At 37.7% G+C, this 12,587-nt stretch overlaps 1 protein-coding gene and 1 long non-coding RNA gene across 3 annotated transcripts; one reads left to right on the top strand and one right to left on the bottom strand.

The window, feature by feature from the left end:
- The first annotated feature begins 1,729 nt into the window (after positions 1–1,729).
- Positions 1,730–3,934, top strand: LOC119992139 (putative phytosulfokines 6). Of its 2 annotated transcripts, none has more exons than XM_038838790.1 (3): positions 1,730–3,361; positions 3,441–3,520; positions 3,616–3,934. In XM_038838790.1, exons 1-3 carry the CDS (start codon positions 3,265–3,267, stop codon positions 3,721–3,723), a joined length of 285 nt encoding a protein of 94 aa, XP_038694718.1. In that variant the 5' UTR covers positions 1,730–3,264; the 3' UTR covers positions 3,724–3,934. The 2 variants fall into 2 exon arrangements, with proteins under 2 accessions (XP_038694718.1, XP_038694717.1); XM_038838789.1 differs by having other exon boundaries at positions 2,849–3,361; positions 3,613–3,934.
- A 137-nt stretch (positions 3,935–4,071) lies between these two features.
- LOC119992140 lies at positions 4,072–7,007 on the bottom strand. The gene is made up of 2 exons (XR_005466321.1): positions 6,869–7,007; positions 4,072–4,459 (listed from the first exon to the last, which is right to left on the bottom strand). It is a non-coding gene; the product is annotated as an uncharacterized LOC119992140 (long non-coding RNA).
- Positions 7,008–12,587: the final 5,580 nt, after the last annotated feature.

Below are 12,587 nucleotides of genomic sequence, written 5' to 3'. Positions count from 1 at the left end.
AATGTATATAATATATATTAATATTTTTTCGGTTATAACCGTAATCGTAACCGAAAAAATATCCGAAATTTTACTAAAATCATAACCATATCCGAAACCGTAACCGAAAAAACCGAACAAAAAATCAAATAACCACAGTTATTGATTGGTTTTCGATTTGCGGATCGATTGTGAATCCCTACACAAACTCTCACCAGCTGCTGCTGCTGCAGTAAAAGAGATAATGGAGCTCTATGGTCCATATGGCGTAATCATTAACGGGCCCACTAGGCCCATGGACCCTGCGACATGAATCTTGTCCATGTTCAGATCCAACTTTTGAAAAGGCCGAAGTTTAAAGAGGCCCAATTTATCAGAACAAGAAGCATGATTATCGAGCCCAATCTTTGTTGAGGAATCGATGAGCTCGGTAATTCAGGCTTATGGGAAAAAGACTATTGGGCCGGAAGGAGGTTCATGGCTATGAAAACAGTCAATAGTTCAGGTTTTAGGTAATTCAGGCATACGGGACAAAAGGCTATAGGGCCAGAAGGAGATTCATGGCTATGAAAACAGTCACGTAATAGTTCAGCCGTTCAGGTTTTCCATGACCATGTTGACACCTACTCCAGTGCAATTAGTGCTGCGAAGATCCATATTACGATTATTACCTATCCACCGGAAACCATTGGCTCCTGGTGCATGTAAACGTCATTTTAGACGTTGCTCGATGTAAAAAGATAAACAACTCCCATGCTGAAAATTCCACCAATAACAGACAGAATTTAAAGGCTGTTTTCAATGCTAAATATAATCACAATACAGAAATTGGCGTTGTATTTTAGAGTATAATCATTTTCAAACTGAATACCCAGAGCAGAGCACTATTCAACTCCAGACACCTTGATGTTTTACACCATGCATAGGCAATAAGAATAGGCTTTCATATTATGTATATCTTATATATATATAGAAGGAAGATGAACACATTCACCAATTTGTGCGTGCTCGAGAGACACAAGCTCTCTTAGAGCTCCAATACCTCAGCCTTGGAAGTTGGAACTACGACTGAAGGAAAGCCAAAACTAATGGGAAATGAGGGCTTAAAGCATTTTCTATGTTTTCCATCATCTTAACAGTAACAGACATGCAATTCACCTTTCTGCCCTGCCTCTCTCACACTTTCAATTTGAATTAAAAAAAACCTTAATTAGCATTATCAAAGTGCTTAAAATAAGATGGAGTGCAGAATTTTTCAAGTTGTATCTCTGGTTATTGAGACTGTTTAGATTGAAAAATGCAGTACCCAAATCATGAGAATTTGACAGAAATAAAGATAAAGAAGAAAACATAGAAACATACTTTGTAATCTATCTGAGCCCCTTAATGAGCCATTAATAAAGAGAGACCAGTAATGAGCATGCCTTGGAGTCGAAACAAAACCTTGGTATTTGGGTCAATCCAGAAGGATTTGACTCATGCAAAGAATAATGTCTCAAAGTAGCTAGTTGCAAACAAATTCTCTTGAAAGGGGAAAATCTATCTTATTGATTTGCTAGTACAAATATCACATGTTCATTGTTGAAAATGTCTGATAATCCACTATGTATATAGAACATATAACCACTGCCATTTTGACGAAAAAGAAAAAAGAAAAATTGTGGGAATATCAAGTATGAGCACAAACATGTGGTAGTATTTAGTTGGTAAGTCTCAAGAGGATTGCGGATTCAAAACTCATAAAATGCTAGATTTACTCTATATTGTTTACATGGATTAGAGGAACTTTACGTCTCATACAGACACTTGTGGAAAAAGCTTAAAGTTGTGATAAGGATTCGCCTTTTGGACAATAATTATGGCTCAAATCGAATAAGTACTTATATGATCAGGGGTTTGCTACGCTAGTGGCTCCTCAGCATCTATTCTATATAAAAAAAAAAAGGTATGAGCAAAAGCACGTCTTGCACAAACCTTCACTCATAGAAGGGGTCAAAAAGGAATAATCGATATGTGTGCATAGATGAACTAAAACAATAGAGATTGAAGAAGACCTTCAACACTGTATTTTCCAATGCCACAACCAATAAGTGCCATAAATAAAGCACATAAATTATGTCTTAAAGGCTTCTCATAAGATATCACATAAATTTTATAATCAAATATGTCTGCGTCCGGCAGACCAAATCTATCAACAAGAGGATTTGAATACGCAATACCATATACAGATATACTCCTTCACACTAAAATGTACAGATAATGAGTTTTTAAAAAAATGATCCATTATCTACTAGGAGAAAGACCACCAAACATCTATAAATATGTATATTCTTTCTAGAATGCACAGCACATTACATCTCTTATTAACGAAAGTTATTGGGTCTGAAAAGGCCTAACCTCAAGTAGCTTTAGTTTATACTGCCTAAATCAGCCTAGGGTGCAAATCATACAATTTTAACAACCCATCATTCATCAAGCTTTCTCTCAATCATTTTTTCACACATTTTATTTATTTATCACATCCACATATGCAAGTGAGAGAGACCGTGTGTGTGTTTGGTATAAAGCCAAAGAATCTAGGAGCTGGTGCCAGTTATTCGGGTTGTTTTACATGTGGGATGCAATTTGGGTCTCGTGGGTTAAAATATGCTCTGCTTTTTTTTTTTTGCATGATCAGCAGTTCCAGTATTTTTTGTCTAAGATGTCTTAAATATTGAGATGAATGCACACGATTTCATATGAATCATGTGAGGTCCATGACTTCACATGGATCATGTACGTCTATCTCAACATTTATGATAACTGATGCAAAAAACATTGACATCCTTAGCATTTACGTTACGTTTTTTTTCCTGATAACTTCTCACATAAATAATTCAAGTAGACTTGCCAGGTGTCCAGGGTATTATACTATTATCAATGAAGATGGGCAACAGCTGTTGGCATGCCCAAAAGGTTGACTTTCCCTGACGCTGTCAACCACTATTGCATTGAATTTGGAGTCTTTGGAGTCATGCGCGGACCACTTTTATGCCAGACAATGACCAAAGCAGAGTCCACTCCACTCCTCCCTCTGTCTGAGTGTCTTACCTCCATAATGGTGTTCTCACAGAAGGTGGTTCGTAAGGCCCACATAGAGTTTCAGAATTTTTAACTACTAGCTTGCATTAGTTAGCCTTTCACGTGACCTACAGTGACTGCTTTAGCTTCATTCCCATCTATTTATAACCTCATCCTCCCCTTCTACACCACAATTCCTACAGTTCTCTCTCTCTCTCTCTAATAATGAAGCAAAGCTTTCAATATAGTGTTCTTCTGCTCTTCCTTCTTTTCCTTGTTTCCAACACAAAAATATCTGCAAGATCGATGGCTACCAAACAAGGTAAAACTAGTTCCTCGGTACCTTCTCCTCTGATTGTTTCATGTTCTTGTTCAAAACTGAGGCTATGCAACTTTTGCAGGACAAGAGGAGGTGATAAATCTCAGCCAAACCACTGGTCAGGATTCCATTTCAGGAGTGGAAAGCAGTGAATCAATGAATGTAAGCTTCCAATACTTTCATTAGCACCTTTTTAACCACCTCTACCATGTTCTATTATATACTTATTATTTTGGGTTTTGAATACTTTACCGCAGCTAATGGGGTTGGATGTATGTGATAATGAAGATGAGGAATGCTTCAAGAGAAGAATGATGGCAGAGGCTCATTTGGACTACATCTACACCCAGCATCACAAGCCTTGACGTTCCAACTTAAACTAGATTAGTTACACTATAGATAACTGGAATATATTAGCCAACATTCTTCTAAATCTACCATCACATTTTGGAACTTAGTATCCACTATAAGGGACAGTATCATGTCAACTGCTAATTCTCACTACTGCAGATATGATTGTTATCTGTTTATCTTCTGTATGGCAATGACTAATGAGACTATGAAAATTAGCAAGCATATCATTTTCTTGTCCTGTTGGAACATAGAGACGAATCCTTTTAACTGGACAAAAGATTTTGAAAAGCCTAGTTTTTGCTGAGAAAGAAAAAAGGGGAAATCACTCCAAGGGGATCCGTTAAAGCTAAATCAAAATCTCAAAAAAGAAGCTCTTGAAATCAAATTAATGGGAGCAATTAAGCATTATGCTATGTAAGTACTCCGCTCAAGTAAGTTATCATTAACATAACACATCATCTAAGGATGAGAAGAGGATCTGGATATGGGTTAATCTTAATTGCTTTATGCATACTTAAGTGAGATGTTAGGGGAAGTAATTTACAGTTTTATGGTTACCAAATACTTTCCTCAATCAGAAGAAACACATGTTGAGATATAAATTCAGTAAAGAAGAAAGTAATAAGAGAGAACTTATCTCAGTCACAGCCTGTCCATGGACGATTCAAGGGCACATCCACCATGTAACATGTTCTTTATCCATAAGTACAGCCCATTAGGCCCATGCTACCTTTTGTCAAAAGACGCCTGCAGGAGAGACGTAAGATCTGAATAAAACCCAAGTCTAAAAACCAGAAAGTCGTAAATAAACAGGAAAAGAGTTTTTAAGTCGCAATTACAACACCCAACCAGAAAGCAGCAAGTACCAAGCAAGCTTGTGTTTAAGTGAATCTAAATGGGAATACTCATTGGAAAGTTCGTCCGAATGGTAAGGCAAATCAACAAACAGACAAGCCTCAACCAAAAGAAATTAAAAAGCCAGAAAAATTAAAAGCCAGAAACAAAATAAGCAAAGTGACAAACCTGAGATGTAATTATTCGAATACCTTTTACTGGCCATTAAGAATAGAGAAAGACCCAGCAGTGAGACAGAGACTGCCAAGTCAACAAAACTTTGTCATGGAATCTTGTGCAGTGCAAACATCCAAAAACACCCCAGGTCCCAGAATTTTTTGTGCCATTCCCAATAAATAGATTTGAATTCCTTTGATTATCTGATTATGAGAATAAACATGCTTGAAAACCCAAATAAGAAATTTGGTCCTACCCCTCAAATTTAACTAAAGAAAAGATGAGTTGACCAAATGAAATATCTCGAACCAGAATGACCAGTGCAACTTCTAATACTTCCAGTAGGATCCAAATCTTTTAAAAAAGAGAATTATAATCTTTGCTTCAATTTAAAAATAGCCCATCATCTACTAGGCTAACGACCAATGAGCACCCATACGTACATAGGTTCTTAACTAAAAGTGGTACAGTGCCATTCATTGCAAGTAAATAACAACAATGAGAACACAAAAGTCAATAATGTAAATGTATCATATATATCTATGACAACAAAACAAGACATAACACAGATTCTTGCAGTGATAGATGAGTCTGCAAATTTAAGTACCTTATCTTCATATTGTGCAAAGGTCTTCTTAATGGCCTATATTGCTCAAATTAAAACAATAAACCTTTAATGCTGCATCGAGCTTCACCTAATAGTGTGCGTATTTATATATCATCCACATGCATGTGGTAGAAAGAGGAAGGGAGAGTTGTTGGGAAATTACCTCAAGAGTCTCCTTCGACAATATCAAGAACAAAAGGGAAATTGAAATAGAGAATAGCAACACAATCACAATACAAACAAAAAAAAAAATACAGTGCATGTATTTATTTCTCTCGGTGTGAGTGTGGTTGTATTTCTATCTAAAGACTAGTTGTGGAGACAATGAAGCAGATCTTTAAATTTACTGTGCTCATCCTCTTCCTTCTCGTACTTGTTTCTTATAGAGAATCATTGGCTCGTTTAATGGCAACGAAGCAAAGCAAACTAGTTTTGTTTTGCCTACTCCTACTTAATCCTTTTGAGAAAAATATGATCCATTCAAAAAGAAAAGGTCGACATATTGGAAGACTCAAATACAAAAATTGCCGACACAATATCATTCTCATAAATCCTAACCTTTTCATTCTGTGGGGCTCAACACCAAGGTTTTGCATTTATGATACATGGGGAAAGAAGTGAATCAATGAACGTAAGATTCCAAAAGTTCATCATACCATTTTGAACAATCTCTACATGTTCTGCAATACCTATTCATTATTTTGGTGTTTGAAATACTTCACAGCAGCTAATGGGTTTGGACGTGTGCAATACCAAAGCATGAAGAATGCTTCAAGAGAAGAATGATTTCAGAGGTTCACTTGGACTACATATACACTCAAGATCATAAGCCTTGACTCTACCAATAGAAGTTTTTGGGCTTCTTCTCCTCCAACTAGAAACCAATACCCAGATGTAGGGTTGATGCAACTCTTCATAACCCAAAGATATGTCAACCAAGTTACCCAAAGTTCAAATGTTACAAACTTGTAATTCAATGTTTGAAAATCGATCCAATCCAGCCACACGGACGAATTTCTTACCATTCGGACAATAAACATGTTGATATAGCATAAAAAGTCAACAATTTTTTTTTCTTACTGGTGTGCAATTACAGTTGGTGACATGGAAAATAAAGAGAATTTCATCCTACTGGGAGTAAGGAAACAGATAAGAAAATGAAACAATTCAAACGAAATTTTCCAAATAATCTAAGGAATCTTAACCGAAACTTGTCAGTTCACAAGTAACATCGATTCAAAAAATACAGTTATTATGTAAATAATCAAATATGTAAGCTATAACATGGAAATAACCAAAGTAGCCGAACCTTCAAAAGGTTCCACAGTATCAAATATATACAGTGTTTGAAGCAAGAAATCGCAGAGCTAATTTACTAAAGTTTTATAAACACTGCAATCTGCAACATCTCATCGACTAATTTTCAAGCGCACAATATGTCAAACAGGTAGCATGCCATAGAATTTACGACGCAACTTCACTGCAGTAGTGAACAGGACAACGATCGAGTATTGAAAAGTAGATCAAATCGAACAAACCTGAGCGACAATACATTACAGCAGCTCGCTCCCACCATATCTTCTTCTTGCATCGCCGATAGATCTCCGTCGAGCATGGTTCATTTTTACCAAGCGCAGAGTCTGAGGGCGCAATTGATTGTCAAAATTCGAACTGCGAATTTGATTATATAGGCCTTTGGATGGGCCTTAATCGATACGATACAACTTTTCTGTTACAAATTAAGCCCAAAAGCAAATAAAAGCCGAAGGGCTAAAAATGTCAAAATGATATGTATTAGGATTTGAGCCTCATTCGAGATGGGCCTATCAGCAAGTTCAATAGCCCAAAAAACCATATCATAAGCGGCTCAATCCTACATAGCAAAGTCACGACTCGGCCCATTGACGTGCTGCTTAGCATTCACATCAGTGTCTGTAAAATTGATCTGACAGCTAAAATAGCGCTTTGAAACATCAGATTTATACAAAATACTTGCTGCGTCAGTATCTGAAGAGGATCTGAAAGATACCGCTCATCTCTTCAAATGCGCCAGTCCTATTGCATGGAAAAAGACAATCTGAAGTTCTGAACAGATAAAATAATAAATTAATCATTTTTCTCTCTCCATTCTTTTCTCTCTTTTGCACTTCCAGCTCCATCTCAGTCTCGTCTACCACCACCCCTAGTGCCGAGTGATCTGAACAATCCCAGGAACGTCCTCCAGAACTCAACCGGAGTCAAATCGGAGAACAAAGTCACCCCATGGGCAGCACTTCAAAATATGGGAAAGATTTGATACACATATGATCTAATATAAAACATAAATCCATGGTTCCAGTCCAAATCCATCGAGTTAGTCGCCAGAAAGTGAAAGAAATCAGAGGAAAATTAGGCCGTAAAGTGTACGAAATCAAGAACAATAGGTTGTCAGTGGGTGTATCTGGATCACAATAATTGGGTCTACAATTGCAAATAATATAAAAAATACTCAGCAAATAATATAAAAGATTTTAACATGCAAGACACGTAAAAAGTGATATCCAAGAACTTCTAGACATCGATGAGGTGCCAATTAAAGAGGTTCTGACGATCAAGTTAGTAAGACAGTGGGACTGAAAGAGATGGAGATGTAATGTTGGTCCATGATGGAAGGCACGGTGGAGAAGGTGATTCTCTAGGAAAGTCCGAGACTGCAATGATCTTGTGACAGAGGATAAGGAGGCTTTGTATAAAGTGTAGGATATTGAAGGAATAGAGACAAAGAAGAAGAAGAAGAAGAAGATAGATAGAAAGGGGAGAGAAAAGATCCCTTCCGACAATGGAGGGCTTTTTCTATGTAACATACTTGGGGAGTATTTAGCCTTGAAAGGTAATCCTTGTTGATTTACACGGGATTCCACGTGTCCCGTTGTTACTCAGGTTAGAGTGTAAACTAGTGATGTTTTCTCAGAAGTAAGGTCTTAAAGAGCGGGTTTGTAGGAGGCAAGTCTAAGGTAACCATTTGGCCTTCAAATAACGTAGTAAGCATTGCATGATGCTGGTTTTTCTTATATGGTTTTGGTTATTTGGTGTCAGGTAAAACACACTTGTCTCCTTCATGTACAACGACCAAACTCCACATGAGTGCAAAATAGTTGCTGTCACTTTACTTAGGCAAGTTGTGCAGTTAATCTGGATTTGTAAACTTGTGTTATATTTTAATACCCGGAGTAGTTTATAGGTATTCGAGTAACCAATCAGATTCATTTGGAATTTAACGTGGAGCGGAGTTTCTAGTTGGATAACGGACGAACCAAGGTTAATTAATTAAGCATGATTATACTTAACTAGCAACGTAATACTTAATTTAATTAAAGATCACGAGGAAAGCCTACTAGAACCAGACGGCATCGCTTCGTTCATGCCAAAGAAAGAAAAGAAATGACGCCCACATAATGACAAAAATCTGGGTCACATCGATTATTCTGCGTGGGGATGGGGGGCTGCAATGTATATTTCAACAATATCTTTAAATTGTTTTAATCTTGATCATTCATTTCATCCAATGATGTCAAATAAACAAAGGTAAAAACCAATAAGATTAAAACAATTTAAATTGTTTTGACGTTTGGGTTCTCTCTTCTCCCTTCTCCCTTCTTGCTTCTCCTTTCTTCTTTCTTTTCCATTCCCTGAAAGTCATTGTCTCAGCACCCTCAGTAGACCCATTCCATTGACGCAAGACCTCAGGCACCTTCTTCCAACAAAGGTACCTAAGTTTTGTTCTCCCAACAAAGGTTTTGAAGAGTTGGGTCCTACAATCAGTTTTTGGAAAATTTTGACAGGTTTCGAAGAAATTATCATAGCTTGTGAATATAAAAGTCAAAACTTTAGAATTTGTGCTTCATTTTTTTTCAACTTTTTGAAGAGTTGGGTCCTAAAATTAGTCATGTTTGTACATTCTGATGATAAATAAGAATCAATTTGTTGTCGATAAATGGATTGCAAACATGATCAATAATGATATTACAAGTTGATAATGGAGTTCACGTCTCAATTGAGTAGAACCGTAGAAGTGGAGAGGGAAGGGGGGAGAGTGAAGCAAATTTATGATGAGGGTATGAGATGGAAGGAAGGGGATAGTTTTCGTCTAATTTTTCGAGTAATGATTTAGGGTTTATTTGACACCGTTGGATGAAATGAATGGTGAAGATTAAAACAATTTAAAGATATTGTTGAAATGTACATTGCAACCCCGCACATCCTTTTGGGTGGCAAAATCAGTATGAATATCCAATCAAAAGTGATAAGGATCTCAGTCAGTCATTCTAGTAATGGATGTATCATTCTTTGGTTCAATCACTAGGTTTTGTGTATCCCTCAGTTACATCAATCAAGGAACAAGATCCACTGCTGAGATAACTGAGAAGCTTTTTATTAGGATCCCTAACATTTTTGATATCCAATTGGTTTGGACCACATGTAGTATGACGTGGCCCAATCAGCATTCAACTGTAATTCCAAATATTTCTTTAAAGAAAAACGAAAATGAAAATGAAGACTTTATGAGATCGAGGATTCATACCATCTGTTGATTCGCTTGTCCTTCTCATTTACTATTCATTTCTTACTTTTTCGTTCCCGCAGGAGCTCTCTTTCAATTTTCATGGCGATTCGGCGATCGGTGTAGTTGGAGCTTAAACGTATTGTTAGTGAAGAAGAAGAAATACATGTAACGCCCCCTTTTGTCTCACCAATGGCTACGCAGCGTCAATTACTTCACCATCGCGATCAGGTTCCGGATTCCTGCCCCAGTAATGCCCGCCATGGATGTTCCAAGGCTCAAATGTGCTTGCTCAAGATTCTGCACGTCATCAGCTCTTATCCTCCATGCGAGGCATCAACAGAAACGGTCGTGAGTCATGGAATTGAAGAATTTGAAGGGCGTACAGGGCTTGGAGTTGATTTGAATGCGAGATTCGGTTCTTGGCCGGAGAATGATCAAGAATCTGAGTCAACTGAGTGTAGCTTTGTGGAGAACAAAGCTCTAGAGAGCGACGAGAAGGTCAAGGATTGTGTTCAAGTTCTGACCGGTGAGAAGAGCTCCGAGTACGAAGTGGAAGAATCTAGAATCGCCGAGGAGAGAAGCGTGAAGATCTGCGAAATTGAAAACAACGAAAGTGACGTAAAGAACAAAAACGACGTCGAAGCGAAGGACGGGAAGGAACTCAAAGGTCGAGGTGGTGGTGATTGTGACAGTGATGGTGCTACGGGGGATAAAATGACATCATTTCAGGCGAAAGAGAGAAGAAATAGAGATTATTTATCCATGCTGGTCGAAGCGGCGCAGTTGATTTCACGTCACGATGGAGAAGGCGAGTCTGACTCGGAGAAACTGAGTCAACCTTCGACTGAACTAGATGAAACAGAGTCAGTCAGCAGAGTAGGGTCAAAGAGGAGCAGGTATTGCGTGGTGGACTGGGACGGGTCGGGTCTCGATGACACGTCACCGGTGGTGAGATCAAGGCGAGGGCGGAGCCAGGTCCTCCCAAGCCGCCTCAGAGACTCAATCCTCGAGCCGTGGAAGCGTTTGCCCGGCCCACAGAGATCCGCCGTGGTTTCCACCACCAAACGAAGGTCCAGGTAAATTAATGCAATTTACGTGTTTAGGGATTATTTGCCTTTCTCAAAAGAACACGTGTCGCTGTGACTGGTTGTCAATTGTCATGCTGCTGGATTAAGCTAAGCTAAATGGAGACGAGAGGTTTACGACAGCGTGTTTTTCTAGCTTTAATTGTTTTTGTTGAAACAAGTACCATAAAAAAAAAGTATTGTTATCTAAAAGGATATAAAAGCCTAAAGTGAGCAAGTATTACATATTTCTTCTGCTCTGTCGACCTGCTAGTTTAAGAAACTTGAATATAGTTTTGGATAATCCTCTGCACTGCAACTGAACATTCATTTAGTACTCTTTTTTTTGCTAAGTTTGTTTTGTTTATTCACCAAAGAAAGGCATTTATAAATTTATCCCGATACATGTTTTAAATCATGGATTATGACAACCGAGCCATTAGTTTGAGTGGTAAAAATGGTGTCTATCACTCTGTTGATCAGGGTTTAAGTGGGTTACAATGAAAGCTCAAATGGGCTCGCCCACGATTCAGCCAAATTGGAGCTAAATAGAGTAGACCGGCGATCCAACAAAAGCGTCGAGGATTTCAGAAGGGAACTGGAATTCTGGGCTTAGAAAAGTTAAAATAAATAAATAAATAAATAATTATTCCAATGATCCAATCATGACCAATATGTGGCCTGACGAGTGTACTGGACTACTGAGTGTCAAAACCGGGTGATGAGAATCCCACATGAAAGATTATGGATTTGGAGTCTAGTTTATAAGGGATGACAAACCTCTTATTGTCAACCTGAGTTTTCAATAGAGTTAGGCTCAAACTTGTGATGTTAGATTTGGACTCCCATCTCGTATCGCGGATATTCATCCCTAGCTATGCACGAAGACATGCATACTACAAAAGAGATGATTGATGAGAATCCCACATCGAAAGATGATAGATTTGAAATCTAGCTTATAAGAAAAGACAAACCTCCTATTGTTAACATGAGTTTTCAATAGAGAGTTGGGCTCAATCTTGTGATGCTAGACTTTGGCCCCCATCCCACGTGGCGGGTATTCATCATCGGGTGATAGCCTCTCAAGTGATCGATTGACCCAATCCATGATATTCGTGCAATGGTAGGGTGCTTTTTACTGAAAGTTCAGTATGCTACATCCCGTTCTGTGACCTCTAAAATGACTTTAAATTTATGTGACATTAAAATAATTATTGATTAAAAACACACATGTAAAGTCTTCACATTCAACGCTCCACATAAAATGGAGTTATTTTTTGATGGTTTCAAACATTATCCTTTCAGTACAAATAGGTAGGATGTGCTTATTCCAAAGCTATTATTAAGTTTTTAAATTAGATCTCCCAAAACTGTATTTTACTAAAAGCATAAATCATGCATGTTTCCCTCATGCCAAATTAATTGCCTTTCCGACTTTAATTAATTCTCACTTTATAATTATGAAAGAATGTTTTGACACATCTTCGCAAAGTTAAGAGAATTCACTCGTTCCAAGGCTCCGTTTGTTTCAAAGAATATAAAACTTTTGAAAATCCATATTTTCAGTGAGAGAAAGTAATCACCTTTTCGACATAATTTATATGCAAATATGTAAAGAAAAAAAATACACTTAAAACAAACACCACCAGA

This window comes from Tripterygium wilfordii, chromosome 22, assembly GCF_013401445.1.
Source record: "Tripterygium wilfordii isolate XIE 37 chromosome 22, ASM1340144v1, whole genome shotgun sequence".
NCBI lineage: Eukaryota > Viridiplantae > Streptophyta > Magnoliopsida > Celastrales > Celastraceae > Tripterygium > Tripterygium wilfordii.
The sequence above is the reverse complement of the archived record's forward strand: the minus strand, read 5'-3'. Positions and strand labels throughout refer to the sequence as shown.

Excerpts from the sequence above, each read along its gene's own strand:
- LOC119992139 (XM_038838789.1), top strand. The coding sequence starts at position 3,265 with ATGAAGCAAAGCTTTCAATATAGTGTTCTTCTGCTCTTCCTTCTTTTC. Across the intron at positions 3,362-3,440 it reads ATCGATGGCTACCAAACAAG|GACAAGAGGAGGTGATAAAT; the intron begins GTAAAACTAGTT and ends CAACTTTTGCAG. Across the intron at positions 3,521-3,612 it reads AAAGCAGTGAATCAATGAAT|CAGCTAATGGGGTTGGATGT; the intron begins GTAAGCTTCCAA and ends AATACTTTACCG.